Here is a 26,340-nt window from a genome sequence, read left to right as displayed (position 1 = left end):
ATAATGTGTACACATGCATTGGCATGCTGATCAGGACCTTTTTTTTCCCCGTTGGTAAAATTGCTTCAGCTATTGTATCGTTAGAATTTTCCTGTAGTGTGTACCCAGCCTTACAGAGTATCATGCTTCTGTTTGGCCAATGGCTCCTTATGCATATCAATAAGGTCATCAGTCAATCTCACTTTCCATACATCCTCATCAAATCCCATCTAACTTTGTTCAGTGAGCCCAGCTTAAGGACTTGCAGTGTTCTCCTCCCTAGTTTATTATGCATTCAGTAGCATTATAGGTGCCATTGATAATAATTTACTTACTTATAAAATAAGTATTATTAATCTTACCTTGAATTGCTTGAAACATCAGATGGAAGAGGTTCTGGCTGTCTGCTGTAAATCTTATGAAGATTTGATAATTCATTTGAAATAATATGTTGAGTGTAATCATCTTTCCAAGTTAAGCCTAAAGGAACACATAAAGACAATGCAATGAAATTTTATGTCCACCGCCAAGAGAAAGGAAAGACTGTTTAAAGAAAGATTTCTTACTCCTTTTTTACACACATAGACAAATCCTTATTTGATGCTGTAAGACACCAATGTGGTGGATTAATTTTAACAACATTCATGAAAAAATGGCATGTACTTTTAATAATTATATTTTTATAATACATATGTGCTGTTAAAATTTGTTTAAACAAAGTGTAATATACCATTATCTTTGGGGACTATTTTTGTGCAAATGTGTCTGTTTATATGGGAGGCACAATAATAGGTTGTAACCAAATCTATCCAAAAGTCTTCTCAGCTGATTCATAAAACAATGATACATTTCTCCACTTAGCAATTGTGGGGCATCTTCATCATTATCATCTATTGATATAGTACCACTAATTCCGCAGCGCTGTACAGAGAACTCACTCACATTAGTCCCTGCCCCAATGGAGCTTACAGTCTAAATTCCCTAACATACACACCTACTAAGGTCAATATAATAGCAGTCAATTATCCTACTAGTATGCTTTTGGAGTGTGGGAGGAAACCAGAGCACCCGGAGGAAACCCGCGCAAACATGGGGAGAACATACAAAATCCACACAGAGAAGGCCATGGCCGGGAATCAAACTCATGACCCCAATGCTAGGAAGCAGAAGTGCTAACCACTAAGCCACTGTGCTGCCCTTAGAAATTATAAAGGTTTGGCAGATCCTTTCTGATAAGCAGTGACATATACTCTATAATAATTTATATTTTAGGATTTATTTGTAGTGATTATGGAGTCTATTTTTAGCACCTAGTGTGTATGTCTTCTTACTTTTATTTATACACTGTACGTATTGCTTTTCTTCATTTCTTATTCTTCCATCTTAGTTACTGAATTCAGAGATTCCAGTGCACACCATACACCTGGGGATGCCACCACCGTAAAACAATGGCAAATTGTGAAGATAAGTAATTTTTTATGGACGTGATAAGCTGCAATAATTACACTTTTTGCCATGATAATCATTATGAATCATTGTGAGACTATATAATTAAACAACATGATGATGGTTGTATTATTATTGTTTACAAACTTTTGTAACTATTATAAATATTATAATTTCACATGCTCTACATACATTATGGGATGTTATTCTCATTAAAGTTGATTATGTCTAAAACTTTTCACCACCCTCTGGTTTGATAGAATAATACAACCAATGCAAACGCGTTAAGGTGTGATAACTTCTCTGGGTTTTAAGAACTGAAATGGACTTTTCGTGCCCATCTATACTCTCTTATCAGGAGAAAAATCGGTCGCAATCATGATCATTTTTCCTGCAAATGCATGCAAAAGCATGAAAAGCTTGAAATGTTACGCTGGCAGTCAGTACACAAACTCACAGAACTAGTAGGTGCCTTTCCCATAGAGCTTTATACGCTCACCGGTACTCAGATGCCCCCAGGACTTATCTCCAGATGTAGTGTGAGTTTGTGATACTAAACCGTAGCGGCAGGCCAGGAGACAGCATAGAAGGTAGCGAATGGTCAAACGAAGCCAAGGTCAGGGGTCACTTGCAATCAGGAATAAACAGGAAACACGCCAAGGGTCGGGGTCACGAGCAGTATAGCGGGGTTCAAGGCACAAGCAAAATTAGTCCGGGTCACAAGCAAAGAGGCAAATCCAAGGTACAGGCAGAGGTCATACACAGCATAGACAATCCAAAAGGGCTATACACCAACAGCACAGACCAGGTAGCAGGCAGAAAACTGAAAGCTATAACCAGCAGGGAGGCTAAGCTAATACTGACTCACCCCCAGGCTATGCCTAATTAAATATGGAACATTAATTATCCCACAGACTAGTGGGTTACTTGCGCACACGCCCAGCTGTCTCCCGTTGCCGGGATGCGGCGCTCACGGTTACAGCATCCCGACCATTGCCTAGGCAACAGCCGGGACGAGCCCCGGAAATGACGTCCCGGTCGTCATAGCGACGGCCGGGACGCCTGTGAGAGAGTTGCAGCGGTGCCGTAACAGTAAATCGAATAACACAAAGTGAAAAGAAATCACAGGTGAATATTTCACACCCCAGCTCACAGCTAACTGAATTGACCACTATGAGCAAAATAATAATGGATGCATTGTTGTAACAGAATTGTGAGCTAACGCAAACTGTGCTGCCGCTTAATTTTAGATTTTAGTATCTATTATGGAACTAATTAGCAAGATAAAATCAGTTTCAAGAAACATCACTTTATTTTGCATGAAAAATTTGTATATTTCTTTGTTTCTTCGGGTTTGGGCTGCAGAATAATTCTGTACATTTGACTAATGGTGACCACTTTAATATAAAAATAGACAGTTGTGACATTTATTAAAACTGGTGCAATGGAAAAGGTAGTTTTGCTCAGGGCAACCAATTAGATTCTAAGTTATATTTTATAGTGAAATATAGAAAGTGAAAGCAAACATCTATGGCAAACTTGCCCACTCTCCCAGAATGTCTGGGAGACTGCTGAATTCTGGGTAGGTCTACCGGACTCTAGAAAGAGCAGGTAATTCTCCCACCAACCTGCTTGTCGGAATCCTAAATAACACGATTTGCGACGAATTACGTCATTTTGGCCCCGCCTCTATGACCAAATGTCAATTTTGTTGCATGGGCCAGCCAAAATGTAGAGATTCGCTGTATCCCACACCCTTCAGCCCTGTCACCACACCCCCCTCCAGGATCTCCCAAAGGACAACAATAGGAAGTTGGCAACTATAATCTACAGAAACACTACATTTTCCTTTGCATCTGTTTTATAAAAGTCACCAAATATCAGGAGAAAGATTGTTTCCGCTACAAGTAACATGTTCCACCTTCAGATGGTAACAACTACCACCAAAATTTGAATATTTGTTTTTATGGTGATTGCCCTATGCCATACATCCATTCTATTCAAATTAAAACATATAGTAAAGGTGATGGACAATCACTAGGTCATAGTTATTCAGATAATTTAAATGCAACATATGCTGTATTAATAGACATGACTCTAAGTAAAGGCAGTTGTCTTTGGTGCCTGTGAAGGATGATTTTTGGGGATGGGAGGGGTGTTGAGGATTCCCTAATGCTTAAGAGTACTGGATGCATTCTACATCCTTTTTCAATAAGCCACCATAGTTTCACCAATGAAAATCAGGACTGATTGATGGTTGTGATAAAGTCACACTCTCACGGTCTTCTCAGGGTGGTGCCCTTTTTACACACAAAGGGGCATATTCCGAACTTCAATGTATTTGCGTCATAAAGACACAGGGCTAAACTTACGAAGCTGCTGGTTTGAAAAAGTGGGGATGTTGCCTATAGTAACCAATCAGATTCTAGCTTTCATTTATTTAGTACATTCTACAAAATGACAGCTAGAATCTGATTGGTTGCTATAGGCAACATCCCCACTTTTTCAAACCCGCAGCTTAGTAAATCTAGCCCACAGAAGTAAATTGTGTTCAGTAAGAAGGGCAGTAGAATGCAAATCGCAGGATGCGCACAGCTCTCCCCCAGTAGCATATATTCCAGGTATATGTCAGGCATATGCCAGATATACTTGCACCCAGTTTTTATAGCAAAATAGGCATTTCATTATTATATTTGAAGGAAATAATAATCAACCTCTCAAAATACAACAGGTATAACCTCCTTCACATACATGATAAAAGAAACATTTTGCTAAAATACGCTCAGAAAATCATATAAATTTATACACACAGTCAATGAAAAAAGCAGGAAATTCACAATCAGCCAATTGAAAGCTGTTAGCTAGTGCTGGCGACCGTCATTATCATTACTGTATATTTGCACCAGCCAATCACAAGCAGGCGCAAGTGTCAGATGTGAGCAATTCTGCATACGCCCACATGTGTACAGCGTGTTTTGTGGGAATGAGCAGAACCAAGTTTTGCTTATTTTACTGTACACAATCTGCCATACATCCAACTCAGCATCAGCCCCAAAATCAAATTATGCCAGCTTTATATTAATATGTACTAATGCAGCCCACATATTGGTTATCTCCACGTAAAAGGTGCTTTGTAAGGCTTGGGGCACTGATCACTGTACCCTAGTTGCATGATACCATGGTCTGCAGGGTATCTAGGGGAAGCTTGAGGGATGGTCTTTCCTATAGGGGTAATACATAGTGCCTAAAGTTTGTTAAACTGCATTGTTTAGAATCAATATTATTTTTTATTATAGCACCACACTAAAACATTGTTTGTAGGGTTCATTTGGGACAACACAATGCCTCTCTTGAGTAATTGCTGTACCTCTTTAAGCAAATTAAAAAGAACTGTAAAAGTAGAAGTGAAAATTGACAGACAATTCAGACCAAATAGACATTGCTCTCTACCAATTTATATATTAATGCCATTCCCAATGTTTTGTACGCCAACACTGTGCCACATCCTGTGTTTAATGAGGAAGCATATGCAAGACCTTTCGCACCACAACAACAGCTAAATCAGAAATTGATGTGGAGTAATAACGTATGATAATTCCCTGTGTTCTTTGTCTGTATTACCACCCCTAGTGGCTGCTCCTGGCCGTCAAACCAATTATAATAATTTACTTTCCCTGGGTGAACAGGATCACAGTGACTTTTATATAGCACATTAATTTCATGTCACTAGCATAAAACTGTACTGTGGGACACCCAGCTACCGATTAACCATGCCTGCTGGAGATCTGTCAACATTGTGTATTTTCAAACCCTGAATTCCAACAATGAACAATGATTGCTACACACGTCATCTGGCTTATGTATGGGGATAATGATTTGTTAGAAGTGATCAATTGCTGCATTGACATGTTGCAAAAAGTTATCTTCGCATGACTACAGTTTTGTAAACTATGAGCCTTACTTTGCTAATCCTTCACGCTCCTCACTCCAGGGTATTTAACAATCTTCAATAAATGAATTTGTTTGGAGAAAATAGTCCATCATCTAAATATAATAATGCATCAAGCATGAAAAGTAATGATTTTATCTACTTTATATAATTGAGAAAAAAGTTACTTATAGTATAGTTGTATCTATAATCTATGTTCTACTACACTAATATATTATCAAATTATTATACAGTATATAGAAAGAAAAGGTCTGCTTTTTCTTAATATCTCCAATTTAGAGACTGCATTAAATCCTTGCATATCAGAGCCTCTTTAGCCATAACTGCATTTTATCATATCCCCCCTGTACTCCCCTAAGCATTCTTTATTTGTATTTAAACCTTAAGCATTCTTTTATTTGTATTTAAACCTTAAGCATTCTTTTATTTGCATTTAAACACATAAAATTCCAATTTCTTTTTGTTTTTCTCGTGCATGGCAAAGGTACTTCCTTGCTCCGTGCTGTTTCTAAAGATGTCATGCTAGTGATTTAGCATTTTAACATGTTTAGGTTATGTTGGTTACCCAGAAATAACTTTTTATTTCTCAGCCTACCTAAGTAAATCTTATATATAGCTAGGTAGAATACACTGTTGTTGTCCAACATCATCTTCCAGCAAATCCCTTTTTATTTTTATTAAATGTAATTTTATAGACTGTGCAACTGTCTGCAGACGCATTGTCCCCAGACATAAGAATCATGTTTTGTTTCCTTTACTTGATGGCTACCTGCTGTTAAGAAGTATGTCTAATATCTTTATTTCGAAGTTTATCTTTTGACTGAGGGACATTACTTTTACCCTTTCTATAATGACTTGTACTAGGAATATAAAAAGGTATTCTCGGCCGTATACAGAGGAAGAGAAACAGTTGCTATTTATGGTCTATATGGAGTAATTAATCTATAATCTACAGTTTATCAGCCTGACAGCCAAGTCATTGCCAAGACACCAGTGTAACAGTGAGCAGTTTCTTCATATCTGTCAATAGTTCAATATCCAATATCAATACTTACATAAAGCTCTCCATATCAGGGGGTTACAGGGTCTCATAATTAGTACCCGTTCTTCATTGTCCTTCACATATCACTGACCCTCTCCTCCTCCAGGATCCTACATAGAAATCTATATGCCTACCCTATGGGTCAATCTTTACCATTACTTATAATGCTTATTTATTACTGTGCCTTGACTGGGCTAACCAAAGTACTGTGTGCTGCTACCAAGATCGGGGAGTACTCTGTCTCATGTCTTTCACTAACCTCCCAATAGGTATTAAATTAATCCTGTGGAAGCAGCGTATAAACAAAACCTTGCAAGAAAGACTTTACATTTGTTGACACCTGTAAGAGATCAACTGAACATTAATTCTAAAAAAGTTTTGTTAATCAACTGCAAATGTCCCTTCTATTACTATGGTAATACAAGTAGGTGTCTGTTTGCTGATGCTCTGAGTCAACAATAATCTATTTCATATAGTACAGAAGCAGAAGTTGCTCAATCTATTTAAAGGTTCATGGCTAGTGCTTGGAAGGGTGGGGTTATCCGAAGGGAACAAATACAGTGAAATATCCCCCAGCACACTGCTATAACCAGCAAGGGAGTTGTTATTTCTACTTGTACATAAAAATGCAGAATTCTCAGTTGCACACATTTGCAAGTGTATGGTAAGCCACCTGCCCCGTCAAGACGCTTCTGCTAAAAGGGTGGTCATAACTCTTATCACTGAGAGTCCCTATTTTTGGGCCCTACATATAGGTGTTTTTAAATTGAGAGATAACTTACCAAGAGGTACCCCAAAAAGCCTCCAAATGGCAATACAGCACCAGCACTCCCCATCAGTTGCTGATACCAAACATGCCACTCAAACAAACAATACAGAAGCAGTAGTTGCTCACTTTATAGGTTCATGGCTAGTTCTTGGAAGGGTGGGGTTATCCAAAAGGACCAAATACAGAAAAAAATCCCCCAGCACACTGCTATAACCAGCAAATGACTTGCTATTTCTATTTGTGCATAAAAATGTAGAATTCTCAGGTGCACACATTTGCAAGTGTATGGTAAACTTCCTCCCCATCAAGGTGCTTCTGCTAATAGTGTGGTCCTAACTCTAAACAATGAGAGTTTCTATTTTGGGGCCATACGTATATGTGTTTTTAAATTGAGAGCTAGAATACCAAGAGGTACCCAAAAAATGCCTCCAAACGGCAACTTCAATTTCTTCCTCACTCTCCCCTCTTTACATTAACAGGCAGTCCAATCATCCCTCCAGGAACGGAGAAACCTTGGTGGTTCAATGTGAATGAAATGGCATGGGCTTCCCTTTAAAGACTTTAAGTAGCTCCTAAATATTCCCAGCTTGAGCTTGGTAAAACTATTAACTTAAGCACTTATCCCTATCTGAGAAAATTCCGTTTATACACCCTCTCACTCCCTTTGAATCTTTTTGTACTGGCATGAGCATGGTCACCCACACCCTATTGGAAATATATAAAACCTTTAAGACATCCTAGGGACATATTCTTACCTCTGTATGCTTATAGATGGTAGATAGACTTACATATTCACCTCCCAATGAAGCATAGGGTAAGGACATTTCACTTTTCTCACGTCTTCAGTCTTTAGCATATTCCAGGGAGCTGGGTTTAAGATCTTGTCAAGATGCTGACAGGGTACTGACCGTTATACACAAAATATTTCCCTCAGTGTCTCCATTGGGCTGAAAATGTGGAAGTAAGATACCCTCCTTATCATCTTTTGTGATTGACCTTTGATTAAAAACCTTCTGGCAAAATGTAATAAATATTGTTAGCAACCTGACTGGTGTTCTTTAGCAAATGACATTTTATCTACTTTATCATAATGATTTCAAGATAAGCAAATAAAACTATATATTAATCCTTGTATTAAATGCTTTGCAGACTTCAATACCTGTCATTTGGAAGCAAAGCACTTCCCCTACAGGCGGGCAATCAAGGATAATGATATTGGGACTGATTCATTAAGGGAAGTTAAGTAAAACAAATAAGTAAGTAATCTCCTGGACAAAACCACGTTACAATGCAAGGGGTGCAAATTAGTTTTCTATTTTGAACATGAGTTAAATACTGTCTGTTTTTTCATGTAGCACACAAATACAAGATTGCTTATTTGTACACTGAAATTTAAAGTTGATATTTGTGTGCTACATGAAAAACTGACAGTATTTAACTTATGTGCAAAATAGAAAAGTAATTTGCACCCCTTGCATTGTAACATGGTTTTGTCCAGGAGATTACTTACTCAATTATTTTACTTAACTTCCCTTAATGAATTAAGCCCATTAAGTGAATGGAAGCTTTGTCTGTCTCCCCTTTGGGGATTTCACCTGAAATGGGCTCTTCTGAATTCAGTATATACTCAGCACTTTGCAAAACTCTTGATCCGTAATCGCTCTAATTTAGCCTTTTAATTTCTTATCTACTGAACGGTGATTGGAGGAAGTATAATGGATAACTTAAGTAACAGCAGGCAGTTACCCTGATCCTCTCTATATCTCTGCTGGTATGTATACCACTTAATTTCAAGATGGAGTACTTTATCCCTGAACCCCCTTTCCACCAGAGCACCCAGAGGAAAGCCACACAAGCACAGGAAGAACATAGAAATTCCACACAGATAGGCCCTGATTGGAATGAAACATATGAGCCCAGAGCAGTGACTCAATAATGCTAACCGCTCTGCTATTGTGCTGCCCAAGGTGTGTTTCTATCTTAGAAAAATTTTTAAAAATGACTTGTGATGGAAAAATCCATTTAAATGCTCTGAGGTCAATGTGCAGAATTTACTTTTAAATAGTGAAAAGAGAACAGACCCTCAGACAGTACTTGAATGCTTGGATAGTTCCCATTCAACTGTGGACTTATTAGAATTAATGAATCTCGTGGATACCTTATTTAATAGAAACTGGATCTGATCATTCTCTTACTAGTCTAAATTTTTCCAATTTATTCCTAGCATATGAAGCTGTAAACTTCCTTACCTAAAGAGCAAAGGGCAATTTTTCAAGTTAGTTACTAATCCATTTAACTTTCTTGAATTTATTTTGTCTGCCAGACAGAGAATTTTTCTGTAAAAGTGTGAGCTTAACAAAGGTGTTTTCATGTAATACTCAAACCAGGATTGCTGCCTGGGATACAAAAAGACAAGCCTATCAAGTGTAAACCAGAAAAGTGAACATTAAATACGTGAAATAACCATGAAAGTTGCTAAAATGGTTAATAACAGTAAATTATGAAAATAAAATAAAGTCTCTTACTTCCATTTAAAATTCTTTCAAATTAATGGGTATGAGCAGAGCCGGATTAAAGGGGAAGCACCAAGGGCATGTGCCCTGGCCCCCCTCTCTCAGCGCCCCCCTGAGCCAAGTTCTGTATGGTTATTTTTGCTGCCTCCAAATAAATACAGGGGGCAGCACGGGATCCTGTATTAAGTGCTTAAACAGCACTATGGGTGTTGTACCTATTAATGGTACTGACTACCCCAACAGAGAAAAAGATGACATGAGGACTATGAATGCATAATAGAGTGACCTGCAAAAAAAACTACTTACCAGGATGCAGATGAGTTGATGGGATGACTCGCTCTGTTGCCGACTCTGAAAAATTACGCCATCACAAACCGCGACTTGTGTTAAAGCTGCGATGGATGGACCCAGCTGTCATTGATGTAATGTAAGTATTATTTTAGGGGTTAGGGTTAGGGCTAGAGTTAACCCAAACTTCAGTTTGTAAGTCAATGTATTGATCAGAAGAACAATTCCTATGAAGTCGAGTAAATTGAGAAAAAGTAATGTTCTTTTTCCAGCTACCAAGATGGCAGCTTGTATAATCTAAATAACTTTTGCTATCAGCCTCTTTTATAAAGGTATATGTTCCTATAACAGCTGTTTCAGAGGTTTTAGTGCTATTAAATACCAAATCTAAAAAAATCAAGTAAAAATCATTACAAAGTTGAAACCATTACTATGCCGAGGCTTTACAAACTTCTTAAATCTGGATTCATCACCATTCCATAACAGAAGTATAATCTGTATCTTCTGTAGTAAACAACCTGCTGACTAAAGGATTGAATAGTATATATGATTCTTCTCTCCCAGTTACCCATTTACAAATTGGCATAGATGGGAGCAAAACTCAGTCTCATAGCTGTACCACTTGATTGAGCATAAAAACACATATAAAATAATTATGTTCCAGAATAATTTGTCTCATTTCACCAGAAAAATCATGTTTGGCAGGACTTAAGGATTAACCCATATCTAATTATTTTTTCATAGATTGAAGATCTTTTTCAATATGGAATAGATGTATATAAAGCATTGGACATCAATAGAACACCTATTAAAACCTTCTCTCCATGTGTCAGATTCAACAGACTGTAAAAATCGGGAAGAATCTGTTAAATATGAATCATGTTTTATTACATATTTCTTGATAAATGTATCTATATATTCAGATACCCTAGCCATTATAGATTTAATGTCAGAAACGATAGGACAGGCATGTTGTTTCTTTGCAGTTTTATGGATTTTGGGCAAATGGTAGAATGTTAGAATACTGGGTGTGACATTAAATAAAAACAATATTAATATTAGACGGCCTGAATCTAAACCTTCCTTCAACAGTACACCCAATAAATATTGTACAAACATCTATTGTGCTTTGAACAAAAGGAATCACCTAGACAGTTCATATATATATATATATATATATATATATATATATATATATATATATATATATATATGGTCAGATATATTTACCTATAATATTGATATCTAATTTTCATAGAAATTAAATATTACATTTAAAAAAAAGAGAATATGGATTTGATTATTTTGTAAATTAGGAATTAGTTTAAATGAGTTCCATTGCGTATTGATAGCTACTTGATGGTAAACTAAACTATCTCTGTGCTATATTATAAGTTTAATAGTTTTATCGGCGCCACTACTTAATTAATTCATAAACAAGCCAATTGGATAGTAGAGGTGTGTCTGTGAGATATCAGTCCATCTCACTAAGTCAGTCAGGCCGTCAAATAAACTTGGTGTCTAATTTCAATCAGTGGGCAGGTGGCGGTGTGACAGTAGAATGTAACTCTCGATAAACTAAATGAGTAGCCACACAAACTAATCTCACAAATTCATGGTCACTTTCGGGAGGATGGCGGAAATGTCAGAACCATGGGGCAATCTGTCTCCGCTAACCCTGTCCAAAAGCTCTATCTTTTTGAAATAACAGGGCTAATCAGGTAATTCCAATCAATCCCACCTACTAGGTGTTTTGACCAATTAAATATTTACACAATATATGCACAATATATTGACAAAGAAATACTATACATAGCCCTATTCTGACCAACCCTTTCCTCATAAAATACAGAGTCTATATTCTGGTGACCACATTATATAACAGAGCCCAATTCCGGTAACCATAACAAATATGCAAAGTCCTGTACTAAGGACTACAGTATAATACATACTTTGATGACCAAAGTAAAAGAGCCCATATTCTGGTGATCACAGTATAATGCAGACCCCATATTCTGGTGACTATAATATAACGCAGAGCCCATATTATGGTGATCATAGCATAATGCAGACCCTATATACTGGTGACTATAATATAACGCAGAGCCCATATTATGGTGATCACAGTATAATGCAGACCCCATATTCTGGTGACTATAATATAACGCAGAGCCCATATTATGGTGATCACAGTATAATGCAGACCCCATATTCTGGTGACTATAATATAACGCAGAGCCCATATTATGGTGATCACAGTATAATGCAGACCCCATATTCTGGTGACTATAATATAACGCAGAGCCCATATTATGGTGATCATAGTATAATGCAGACCCCATATTCTGGTGACTATAATATAACGCAGAGCCCATATTATGGTGATCATAGCATAATGCAGACCCTATATTCTGGTGACTATAATATAACGCAGAGCCCATATTATGGTGATCATAGTATAATGCAGACCCCATATTCTGGTGACTATAATATAACGCAGAGCCCATATTATGGTGATCACAGTATAATGCAGACCCCATATTCTGGTGACTATAATATAACGCAGAGCCCATATTATGGTGATCATAGCATAATGCAGACCCTATATACTGGTGACTATAATATAACGCAGAGCCCATATTATGGTGATCATAGTATAATGCAGACCCCATATTCTGGTGACTATAATATAACGCAGAGCCCATATTCTGGTGACTATAATATAACGCAGAGCCCATATTATGGTGATCATAGTATAATGCAGACCCCATATTCTGGTGACTATAATATAATGCAGACCCCATATTCTGGTGACTATAATATAACGCAGAGCCCATATTATGGTGATCACAGTATAATGCAGACCCCATATTCTGGTGACTATAATATAACGCAGAGCCCATATTATGGTGATCATAGCATAATGCAGACCCTATATACTGGTGACTATAATATAACGCAGAGCCCATATTATGGTGATCACAGTATAATGCAGACCCCATATTCTGGTGACTATAATATAACGCAGAGCCCATATTATGGTGATCATAGTATAATGCAGACCCCATATTCTGGTGACTATAATATAACGCAGAGCCCATATTATGGTGATCATAGAATAATGCAGACCCCATATTCTGGTGACCACAAAATAATTGCCGTCACATGCTGTAGTTCAGTGGGCTGCTCCATTGAAATCTTTTCTGTATGAGGTTGAGTTAATCCTGCCCTTTCTCACCTCCAGTTGGCTAAATGAAGAGACTGGCAGTCTGAACAGCCTATGCAGAGAGTTGTAGAAGTAAACATACTGCTAAGATACATGCTATAACTCATGAAACACAGAAAGGTCTTTGTAAACTGTACAAGGCACCTGAAAACCTGACTGACTGTTTGAAAAACAGATAGGTGGCAACCTTAGTCTGAACACACAACCCATGCCACATATCTATTCTAAAATAAAAGGTTTTTAAACATTCCTCAAGCTTCTAGCTGTTAGGAGAGCTTGCTGGCAGCTAATGTGTAAATTAGGTGTTTAAAGCTAGCCACTAATTACTGTAATAAAATATTTTTCATTTAAGATATCTACAAGGAAGAACTTCTTGATTGACTCTTACTAAAATTCATTAGGGAAATAATGGAAACTCTCAACCTAATATTATATTAACATGATGATTGCATCTAGGGGTGATGTCAACTTGTGCAGTTGAGCACACTTGTATCTGCAAAATACCAGATTCATAATTAATAGGAATGCAATGTACAAACTGCATGCTACTGTCACTCATTAAGGCTCACTTGACATGTTCTATATTAGAGATTCCTTGGTCTGAAATAGGTAATTTGAATCAGTTGTAACTGACAAAGAGATGTGAAAGCCCCTGTGACCTACACACATTGGAGGCAGCCATTTTGTGCGCATGTATGCCCTAGAAGAAGAGAGAGCCAGTGTCCTGATTGGTGGTTGCAGGCTTCAACTTCCCCAGGAACACAATGCAGTAATTACTGAGAACTTTCATGTTGTGTGACACAAGCAGAGACAACTTCTTACTGTAATCCCTGCAAACCTGACAACCTTTGGACGCTCCCCTCTGGGAGGTCAAGTGGCAAGTGAGTGGGGGGCACCGCAAATCACATCATTTTGGCCATGCCCTCTGCTACAAATTACCCCAATAGTGTTATTGCATTTTGTGAGGGGCCAAAATTAACCATTTTGCAACAAATCGCATCACTGAAGTCCCTTTACTAAGAAGTAAGCAGGATGTGGGCGCATGGCCTGTTCTCCTGGGATTAAGGGAGAGGTACCTGGAATTCATGAGTGTCCCTGACATTCCTGGGAGAGTGGTTTAGTATGAATCCCTGTAGTGTGGAAATTGACAATGTGTAAGGAGACGGTAGAGGGTAAGGAAGCATTCTGCCTTTCCTCCTACTCCACTCACCATTACAGTCACAATGCTACAGCATTGTGTACCCGGATACTGGAGCCTGGGGGGAGGGGCATACGAGTGATTTATTAGCTCTGCACCACTTTTTACGTTACACAAGAAGATGCTTGCGGAGGGAAAAATAAATAGCTGCAAGCCAGGACTCTGCATACTAGCCTCCTGCCACACAAGTATGGGACTTTTTAAATATTTTGCTACTGGTGTCTTATGGACCATTTTAATATATACCCAATAAAGTTTTTTATTTTAAAATATTACTCTATCACTCTAAGAGTGTCCTCACTTACATTCCATGTTTTATTTCCTAGCCTACTCAGATCCCCTAAGTTTGGGTGGGCTCGGTTTTCAGAAAACCAAGCCTAAGCATCTCTAATATACATATATATATAATCAGAAATGGATTGCAGTTACAGCTTTTGTACATAAAGGCATAGTTTCTCTACTGGTAGTATATGTCACTATGAGAGAAGCACAATGCTTAAGAAAAGTTGAAACTGCTATAAAAGTTATTCTTTCTCTGCAGTAAATCAGGATCTAGCTCTTTACATAAAATACAATTTTAAAATCAAATTATTGCATTAAAAATCCTATTTAACCTGCAACACTGCAGTACATTGCAGAGCTAAACACAGAACTAAACTCATAACTGAACCCAGCACACATGCACCAAATCCTGGGGCTCTATTTATCAAAGGTAGAATTGTCCGAATTCCTAAATATGAGTTTTTGGCTTCTCCCATACAATAAAGCCCCAAGGCCGATGTAGGGGAGTTTCATAGATAAGTATAATTACCTAGGACAGACACATACCTCTGCTGTCCTCCAATCTCTATCACCATCTCTGTATGGCGATAGCCAAGGGTTAGCTAAGGAAAAAAAAATATTAGTAAAATTAAATATTTTTTCCCTTTTTAATAATTTTAAAAAAAAATTCATCTGGAACTGGAAGCCCAATTCCAGGATTTCAGTTTAATCACACATGTGCCAGCTGGAAAGCACATGTGCAGAGGGATCCTGTACTGGCATGACAAGTGGTAAGACTCCTCTTAGCACAGCAAGGCAGTATTGCCAGGTAGCTGAGCATCGTTCAGCTGCCCCGGCAATCTTTTAGTAATAAATTTGTGCTAGAAGATTTTCTATGGCTGTGACAGGCAGCAATAGAAAATCTTCCATATCACATTAGCTTGATAAATAGACCCTTTGGTTACAGGTATGGTTTGTGGCACACTGTGCTATGGGAGGATGAATGGAATACACAGTATAACCATTGACAGTGGGAGCAGGATATACATACATATATGACATACACCTTTTTCTCCTCTTATCTATAGCCCTTGCACTCTCCTTCTTGCACACCTTTTCCCCACCCCTTAAATCACCCTTTCCCTTGTTCTCTTACAACTTACAGAGTAAGAGTGCTTGCAGTATTACTAATGACTGTAGATGGTTAATGAAATGGATGGGGCTTCCAGGTGTCATCAATCTTAAAGTGACCTACGCGGTAGGTGGACAGGGAACTCTTGTCATGTGACCTAGGACAATTCAGGTTATATCCAAAATACATTTTGTAAGCTTGGCTGTGCAAGGAAACTTTCCCTGAAAAATGATATGTTCTGAGCTGGGTGCATTATAAAAAAGAGTAAATCATGCAAAACAAGACTTAGACCTTTTGTCACAATATATGTGTGGACTTTGCATCAACATCTAATACACAACAACCAAAATTGTTTTAGGAGTGCAACTGTGTCTCCACAATCATGAGTCAGGGACTGTCACAAATAACAGAATTTAAATAAGAGAAAATATAATTCCACATATAAGTGTAATATGTATTCCATTGTTTCCCATTTTGCCAAGACAATTAGTTACAGAGTATAACTCATTTATATGCATGTAGTGTAATCACCAGATCTTCTTAGCAGAGCTCTTGATTCAGTGTCTAAAATACTTTAAGTACCACTTGATCACCCAGATTCCTCTTCCTTGTTTAGATGGAACACTATCTGTGTTGGGTATTACAACAGGGCACTAAAGTGCAGGTGTACTCAATAATTACCAATTCCCAGCAGCATGGGGAAGATATACAAACCAGCTGCTTATTTAAAACACTAGCTTAGCATGCTATGCGTGAGTGTTATATCTATAAATGTGTGTATCATTTATATACAGTGGTATAAAATTGGTCTTCCTTCCTGATTTCTTCTACTTTTGCATATTTGTTACGCTTAATTGTTTTCAGAACTTCAAACACAAGTGAATTTAAGATAAAGACAACATGAGCTGCCAATTTAGAAGTGATAGCATCAGGGGCTGACTGGCAGACTTTAGCCTAGGGGGCAAGCACATAGCACTGGCTCATAACTAGCGGCCCATCCTTAAAGGGTGGTTTTCGGTACAATATATATTTATCAACATAAAAAGAGGCAATTTTAGCTTTGCTTAACCCAGCGATAATTTATTATAAATAATACATTTTAAATAATGAAAACAAATAATGCAACAAAAAACAAACCTCACTTTATATTGCATTTTATTTTATATGTTCCTTCTTCTTACAGTACGTTTTTTGTTTTTTTTTACATGCCAGGCTAATTATAATGAGGTATTAATCATATTAGAGCAATAAATTATATAACTATGTTCTATTACAGTATTTAACACAGGGGCTGATTTATCAAAATGCAAAAAGCCCTTTTGCTTTAAAAACCTAATGTTTTTGCCAACAAAAGGGCTTGTTTTTTTGCTTCACCCTATATACTAATAGGGTTATTTGTTTTAGGGTTAACCTAAAACAAATAATATGAGTAGTGCTACCGGGAGAAAGAGCAGAGCACTAGGTGTCAATCTGACACCCTTTCCCAGAGCTGGATTAAGGCTCTGGGGGGCCTGAGGTACTTTAGACAGGGCGCCCCTATGATATAACATGGTTATCATTTTGGACAAATACACAGGTAATACTGTGTGCACTACTGTTAGTTGCATGCAGTTCGGCCTTCACGAGCAGTACATACCTTCCAACTGTCCTTGCAGTCACCCAATTTCTGGACTGCTCCACTAGATTCAGGACAGTTGGCACAATGTCCTTCTTTTTACTACCTGTTCTTGTCACTTTCAGCACCTGTGGCTGCTGGTGTCTTTGAATCAGTTGCTTCTTGTCTGGATCCTGGAATGTTGGGAGCCCTATTTCAAAATAAATATGGGTACATGAAATTTAGAAAACTGCAACTAGTCCAGCAATAAATTAAATAGCATTTACATTTAATAAATATAACCATTTCCCACAACAATTTCAGGCATTAAATAATTCATAATCACATTTAATAAATAGACCTAATTTTCCCCAAGCAGTCCCACATTCAATTAATAGCTTCCAAACCATCCCAGCATTAAATTAAAGGTTCAATCACCCCATCTTAAATGTATAGTCCCCACTATTATATTAAATTGCCCCACCATCACCCCACAAATAAAATAGCACCCAATAATTAGCCCCCACGCGCACTCCACCATTAAATTCATAGCCTACCTCCCACATTATATTAAGACCCTCCCCTCCCTCTCACATAATATATTAATACACTGGCACCCCCTCACACACACATTCCAAATTAATATACTACCCCACCCCCGCCCAAGCCCACATTCTATATTCATACACTGGCCCCCTCATATTTTATATAAATGCACTGCCCTCCCTCACACACAAACATTCTATAATAATATACACTCACTCACTTAACATACTGCGCTGAGTAGTCTTCATGCATGGGACAGCACCTGTCACATGGTGTGCGTCCCATGTGACATCAATATTAAGGTGTCCTGACATAGTTGAAGGGAGGGGGGGACGGATCTGTGGCCAATGGGTGGAGATGGCTGGTCTCAGAGGAGGGGCCAGCCACCAACTAGAGGGACCGGCCCAAAAATTGAATTTTTTTGTCCGGCCAGGGGGCATGTGCCCCCCTGCCCAGCCAGCCCCTGGATAGCATGTGGGTAGAGCTTTTGCTGAAATTCTGTACTCTTGTACAGGTTTGGACAGGGTGAAGGAAGCAATGTATTATGCAATAGCTGTGATTTTACTACAGATTATTTAGAAATCAGTCTGCTAGAATTGTGTGCTGATCAATTGGGTGTAAGAGAGTGAAGAGTAGACAAGCAGTGGCTACTGGTTGTTGCAATAGTATATTATTGCATATATATAGTAAAGACAACTGAACTATTTAGTGGTGAAAAAGCAGGGTATTGTATGACTGTGATTAGCACACCCCAAAAACAAATTATTTCTTGCTTTTAAAATCCCAAGTGTTTAAATCTGAAAGCAATTGTGTGCGGTGCAGTATCAGTGACATCTGAACTATTTAGTGGACAAAAAACAGGGTGCTATGAATAACCTGACACTATGGGCTAGCTTACTATACTGAAGGGGTGAGGATGATGATGATGATGCTACAGGCACTGCTGCTACTGAAGTGATAAAACCTATCCAGTGGGCTGTCACGGTCATGTAGTCTTTTGTTTGACCAGTACCGCTTGTCCACATATCTGTAGTTTATACCGCTTTCATACTGCCGAATAGTCTGTACAATGGCATTTTCTAGGGACTGAATTACCTTTTGTTTAACCTCCCAGTACAGCTGGGAGTAATGGGATTTGGTAGCATGGACACATGATGTCAGCTAATCTGCTAAAACCTAATGCATTAATGGTGGAACTTGAACACACATCCAATGCTAACATAGCTGTCATGGCTTTAGTGATCCGTTGTGCAACAGGAAGTTGGCTGTCATACTTGCAAATGCTTGCTTCACAGACAATTGATGTTTAAAACTATGCTTATTCTTCTTGATAAACTACTTGAACAAACTTACTGTAAATAACGTAACAGGGAGATTGTAAGCTTGCCCTCAGGACTTTCTTACCTCTCTGTCTGTATTTCCCAGTATTGCTTTATTGCTGTGTGTGTTCCCAATTGTAAAGCACTATGGAAAATGCTGGCGCTATATAAATAAATAGTGATAATGATGAAGGGAGTAGGTACCTATCTACTTACATTTCCAAATGGTTGAGAAATTTTGGAAGGAGGCTGCTCTGTAATTACAATGTCAGAATCTGAAATGTCAGTCTCACATACAGTACTCATCGACACCCTTAGACTCTTCTCAGGATTCTGTGAGTGTTCAATTTGTTCTTCATCCTCAGTGTTCTTTTCATGCACTGATGTGGCTGTTTTGTAGGTGACAGACCTACACTCAGAAGGTGGTACATGAGAAGTTACAGCAGATGCATGAGAAGATGTATGACCATGTTGTACACTCTACTCTTCCTGGGCATATTATGTGTAACAGGACCACTGCCACTGCATGTGGTGTATGGAATGTTAGCCATTTTCATTTTTTTTTAGACTAATCACCACATTCATCAGTAACTTTTCCCTTAATACTCAGTTAAAGTAAAATTATTAAAATTGTATGAAAGATTAATCTGAATCAATGTATATTTATGATTATGTCACATACGATGTGATTGCAATTAAATGCACACATTTTCAGATGGTTGCTATAACATCATATACTGTTGCGAGCACATCTGATTTATTAATATCATTGTTTAATTGTTTATAAAATCAGACTTCATATAACATTTATGTAATTCTTTAGAGGCTGGAGCCTAAAGGGAAATAACGGTTTAACCAGTATCTGGTGGTTGGCTGGGGGGATGAACAGTTGGTCACATACACAGTTACCATGGAGAAAGACCCAAGCCTCAAGAACTGAAGAGTTGACCAATAGTGAACTGTGTTATTGGACTGTCCCTGCCCTTTGACCTATAGGAAAGTGAGCAGTGTAACTGTGACTGAAACTCCAGTTATACAATAGAACCCCTGTATCCTTTTGTGAATAACTAACTCAGCTTTGCCATGCTGACAGAAGCTTCATGTTGATACTAGCCGGTCCTGTGCGCACTATAATGTTAGATTGTATAATCCCTTAGATTGTACGCTCCTCTGAGCAGGGCCATCTCTCCTCCTGTTTCCACCACTTCTAACTCTGCTCTCCAGCTACTTAGCCCTCCTCCTCGAGGCTCCACTCCACGTCCACTCTCGCTCCCTCCTCCCCCCTGGGGGTCTCCCTGTCTTCCGCGCCCTCCTTCTTGGGCCCTGTCATTTGCGGATCCTACCTCCCCCTTCCCCGCCCTCTCTAGCTGTGCATTGAGCTTACTGAGTTGCTGTGCTTACTGTTTACTGTACTGTGCTGTCTCCCATTGTATTGTAATTTGTTTGTCTCTGTACAGCGCTGCGGACACCTTGTGGCACCTTATAAATAAAAATTAATAATAATAATAATAATAATAATAATAATAATAATAATGGCAGTACTTTCAATATTACTTTTATTTGTGAAATAAACCTTTTGAGCTTTGGACTTACAACCTTATTGGACATCCACATAATATTTACCTTTAATAACTTACATCAAGAGATGATGTTTTCTTTGCGATTGACAAACGTTGTTTTGATTTAGAGTGCCCTTTCTTATACTTTCTTCCCGCATGACCTTTTTACTAGCAGTGGTTGAAAAAGTATTACTGCTGACAGTACTATTACTGAGATGCTCCTGATCTCTAGATCGATTCATGATGGAGCTACTTGTAGCTGCCAGCGCACCACATGACAGCCCAATGAGATAGGGAAAGGACGCACTTGTACCTTGCAGTGTAGACACTGCTCCACAATAGCATTCAAATTAATACAATTGGTTCATTAAAGAAAATGTTTAGGTTTGGGTTTTGCATCCTGTCTTTTGGGCAGCTTACTTACAGATGTGACACTGCCCCTCACACAATTGCCTTCACAGTCAAACACTAGGGGGTATAGTTACTAAACTGCAGGTTTGAAAAAGTGGAGATGTTGTCTATAGCAACCAATCAGATTCTAGCCGTCATTTTGTAGCATGCACTAAATAAATGAAAGCTAGAATCTGATTGGTTGCTATGGGCAACATCTCCACTTTTTCAAACCTGCCGTTTAGTAAATATACCCCTTGGATTTTAAAATGAACAGATAATTATATTGGGGTGTGTGCTGGTAAAAGTCAAACACTGGGAAGCTAGTCTCTGTTTTGCTGGCTTCACTAATTCACATTTGAATAATACTCTTGCTGTCATTATTGTCGACATTCCAACCCTGTCTATATTATGGTGTCGACCATATAAATGTTGATCATGTAACTGTCGAACATATGTATCACACCCATTAGAAAATAGACTGTAAATGAATTACGGCTATAAATAGTAGGAACAGAAACAGCTCAAAATCACATGATTTTACCTATTTTTCACAATTTTTAATTAAATCCAGGTCCAAAACCAAACCACATGAAGACTTTTGGCCAAAACCAACAGCAAAACATGCCCATATCTCTAACTGACACCACACCCCTTGTGCTACTATTACTACATAGGTTACATGCAAATCGCCAGTTTGTGACTGGTGCAGTATCCTGATAGCTGTTCTCAATATTATATTGATTAGATGGTTCATTACGATGTAAACAATTATGAATGTACAGAATACAGGACATAAAACAAAATAATGCCTAGCAGCATCCGCAGTAATTTATCTCTTGTGTCCTAGAAGTAATACGCCATGCCACTTGGCAATTATCCCGCACAAGGCTCATCATTCACAGTAATCTGATGGTAAGTAATCTTTTGCCCTTGGAAAAAAAACAAATGTTAGGAAATTCAAATCTATCTCAGAGTAAAAATATTTCTGAGCATCAAACCTGTTCCATATTGTGACTTACTGCACCTGACTATTGATATCTAAAATATGTATAAAGTTAGAAAGTATGGGATAATAGAAGATTGATGGAAATGAAATATTACAAAAGGAAATTGTATGACATCTTTGGGTCTGTCAACATTTTCCTTCATGGTTTGTCTTAATTGAAGAAAACACACAGTTGAACTGAAACTTCTAGATCTAAACAATGCCCTACAAAACGATAACATTTATTGAATACTACACCTGACTAACAATCCCATTAGCCAATCCCAACTGGATGAAATCATAATTGAATACTATCCAAGGCAGCCCGTGTACATGTTGTTAATTTGGATGGACCAGGCAATGGAATTCCAAGGGCGGTAAAGACTTCAAAAACTGAACTGAGATCATGATGAAGCCTATGGGCCCATAGCTGAACCATTTAAAAATTCTGTACTCAGCACCCTGCCCATAAACTCTTTCTTTTGCTCAAGGTGGGGTCCAATTGGCAGCGCTGGGTAGTAATGGTGATTAGGCATTGGGCAAATGACGTCAAGCCCTGCTCTTAAGACAGGAAGGTTAGTGCATATCACTGCATCCCCTTGCACAGAACATCACTGATATAATAGATGGTTATCTGACTGAAGTGTAGTTTTCTTCCCATTCTAACTAAAGTGTTGTATGGTAGACCAAGAAGCCTGTACTTACCATGCCGGAAAACTAGGCATTTATTGTTCATGGGTGGTATGGAATGATTTTAAATTCAGTTTATTTCTACATCTTATTTATATATTTTTATATATTTTTCTGCAAAACCAGTTTCCAACTATATCTGCTGTTGGATAGATGTTTAATTTAGGGTATATTCACTTACAATGCCTATAGTAAAACCAACTCTAAATAAAGCCCAAAGGATAAAATTTTGAAAGAAAACCTCTTCTTCCTAGAAGGAACATTAAATAAATTAATCTCTTTATGTATAAAGAGCTCTTAATTTTCTATTCTCTCTCCCATACCGACATCCTCCAGACTTCACAGCAGGAGAGCTTGAGGTATGCCAGAAGCCTGCCCATTATAGAGCATACTGAAGTCTGTTAGCGTAACTCAGAAGTCAAGTCAAGCTATTTGTGCCGATAGCTCCATATCACAGTATGTGCCCACTCCGGGGGTATGGAGAAACGTGCTTTTATTTTGTTTGCTTTTTGTTGTTAAATACCTGTGTAATAAACATGGTTAAAAACCATTAATAAGATAATAAAACCTCTTGAAGAACCATGTATCAATTGTTTTCCTAAACTCATGCTGTTTTAGAAAGATGCAAGGAACTCGAGAGATAGAGGACCTGATTCATCTTAGCCCCTTTGTGTGCCATATCTCGCATGAAATTGCTCTGCGCATGCTAAGAAACGGACCATATGCCAATGAACGCAACTGCATGTAATTCACGTCTGAACACAAATGGCGTAACATTGGAGGGAAGGGGTGGATGAACGTAAGCAATGTATAGAAAGGGTGAGCCGAGGGCGTGCCAACATGAATGTGGCCGTTTCATGGGCAGCTTGTACATACCTTTTTTTTAGCTGTATCATTTGCACCAGATACAGGACAGGTGTAATTGACGACAGATAGAGATGACTGTCACGGCACCTAATCTGGATTAAAAACTACACATAGCATGCAACTAAATAACACAGAACGTGTGTATGTAAGGAAGAGAAACTATACAAAATAGAATGTACTGTATGTACAGTATACATTAAGAACATCCTGATTTATATATTTAATGAAAACAAGGGGGGAAAAGTGTTTTTTTAAAACACATTTTTATTAAGGATTATAGTACTATGATTTGGCAATTTGTTTTATAATTGTTTTTTTTGTATGTGTTCTGATGGGATGTGCTATTGCACATATGCATGTGCAGACTGGTCTGGTGGTTAACATACGACATATAGGGCTAGATTTACTAAACTGCGGGTTTGAAAAAGTGGAGATTCAGATTCTAGTTTTCATTTATTTAGTGCATTCTACAAAATGATAGCTAGAAAGTGGAGATGTTGCCTAAAGCAACCAATCACATTTACAAACCCGCAGTTTAGTAAATATACCCCATAGTGTTTAGGCAGGACATACTCAAATCCAGATTCAAATGAAAACGTATCCATTTGGAATACGGGCGCACGTACGCTCAAGTTCGGCGCTCATTCTAAAAACACAACTTGTGTGCAAGATGCGTTTGAGAATGAATCAGGCCCAGGATGTCTCAGGCACACCAGTAGTTAACAAGAGCAAACATTTTTACAAATTCAGTTTCTATAGTATCATTTGAACATTACTTGAACACAATGTGTTATTTGAGGCCATTTTCTTTATCATTACTGTTAAGTAAAGATTTTTCGAGGCTGAGTGTTTAACATTGTGTTTGAGCAAAAATGACTTCCCAGTTTCACAATAAAAGATTCATTATAAAGCAGCATACGTATTATAGAAATATATTTCCTGCAGTCAAGTTGACGTTATTGAAGTGTCTTTGTTAATAACAGTCTAGTGAAATCTTAATGGCTAGAACATTCATTTTCTACATCTTTCACAAGTCAAGGCTGTTTAGCTCGCTAACCTGAGTTAACTTTTTGTATTGTAATGTGGTTCTTCATCTCCATTTTAAAGGCTCATTCATACCTATCTACTTTTTTATGAGCTTTTCATATGACCTATTTTTCACGCGTTAGTGCATGCTATAAGTACAATAGAACGTGCTGGTAAAACATTAGTTTCATGGCAAGTGGATTCATTGGTCATGTGAGGAAACGGGGTGCTACTGGACTGAGAACTTTGTATTCATCACCCGTTTCTCATGGTTTAATGTACTTTTTAATCCTTGGCCCAGTCTAAGTATATACACCAGAGCATCGGTGTATTATGTGTATTATTATTTCATGTTATTAGGTACATTTTACCCTTGCAATTAGTAATGAGGTTAGAACTTCTAAATGATATACAATGTGCCTCCACAGTAATATATTGGCTGAAATAGCATGGGGAAATGTATCAATATAAATGTTATTGTATCGAAAGGTATCACAGACTTCTATTGTGTAACACTGCTGATATAATGTGTCAAAAGTCTTATTGTTTCATGTAAGCGTGCAGTGTCATTTTTTGATGTACTATTGTAACCCCATGTGTAGTGTATCCAGCCAAAACAGCTAATTGAGTCAAGCCATTCTATGGTATAATCAAGATAACAGGGTCAGTATGTCTAGCAGCTAAAGTGTTGACTGGGAGTCCCCTTCTGTAAGGGGGAGATTTGAGACATTTGACCCTACTTCCTGTGTATACAGCAAATAATATAGGGAGAGGAGAATGCCAGGGGAGCTATGCTAGTTTGGAGAATCCTGGTTTACAAGACATCAGCGAAAAGGACTCTGGGCCAGGCATTGTGGTGCCGCTGGAGGAAACCATACCAGGACAGGGTTGGTGTGAGCCAGTGACCCAGGCTGGGAGACACCATAACTGTTTTGCTAATCGGTAGTGGTAAGATTGCGGGAGAATAAGACTCTGAAAGAGACAGAGATTATTACTTTGGAGTGCTGACTGCAAGAGGCTGCTGGAGGATACATGCTACCATTTACCTGTAACTTGTGAATGTCTTGTGGTGTTGTGCTGTCATAATAAAGACTTATTTTGGATATATTCTGGTCTACCCGAGTGAGTTGAAGCCCACAAAGGGTAACTGCCACCCCAGCTAAGGGTGGTATCCTCACAGGTTACATAGAATATCAAAATCACATAAACATACCCACAATCTTATTCACATATTGGACATTACTCATAAAAATATTACATAGATAGTGTCAATAATGTAAGATATGGTATTTGTTAAAAATTCATTTTATCCCCATAAAGATGTTTGGATAGTTCTGATACTATATACATAATTTAACCATATTAATAATAGATGACAATATTACCAATACATTCATTTGTGCAGGTCCAGAGATCCCACAAGTCATGCTCTGGGCAGATTGGGATTGTTTCCCAATTTATTATTCTGTAATGAAGGAAATCTCTGGCTGCAAAGTGCCCAAATACTGACAACAAATCAAGAGAAGTGATTGAGATGAAGAAAATGCAGAGAGAGAAT

The 26,340-nt window shown here is 38.1% G+C and overlaps 1 protein-coding gene across 1 annotated transcript in view; it reads right to left on the bottom strand.

The window, feature by feature from the left end:
- The window catches only part of PTPRN2 (protein tyrosine phosphatase receptor type N2), a 733,183-nt gene that overhangs the window by 506,913 nt on the left and 199,930 nt on the right, over positions 1–26,340 (bottom strand). Inside the window, exon 4 of the mRNA XM_075212113.1 lies at positions 342–459. Coding sequence (XP_075068214.1) covers positions 342–459 — 118 coding nt within the window. The remainder of the gene's footprint in view (positions 1–341; positions 460–26,340) is intronic.

Source organism: Mixophyes fleayi, chromosome 5 (assembly GCF_038048845.1).
Source record: "Mixophyes fleayi isolate aMixFle1 chromosome 5, aMixFle1.hap1, whole genome shotgun sequence".
Lineage (NCBI taxonomy): Eukaryota > Metazoa > Chordata > Amphibia > Anura > Limnodynastidae > Mixophyes > Mixophyes fleayi.
The sequence above is the reverse complement of the archived record's forward strand: the minus strand, read 5'-3'. Positions and strand labels throughout refer to the sequence as shown.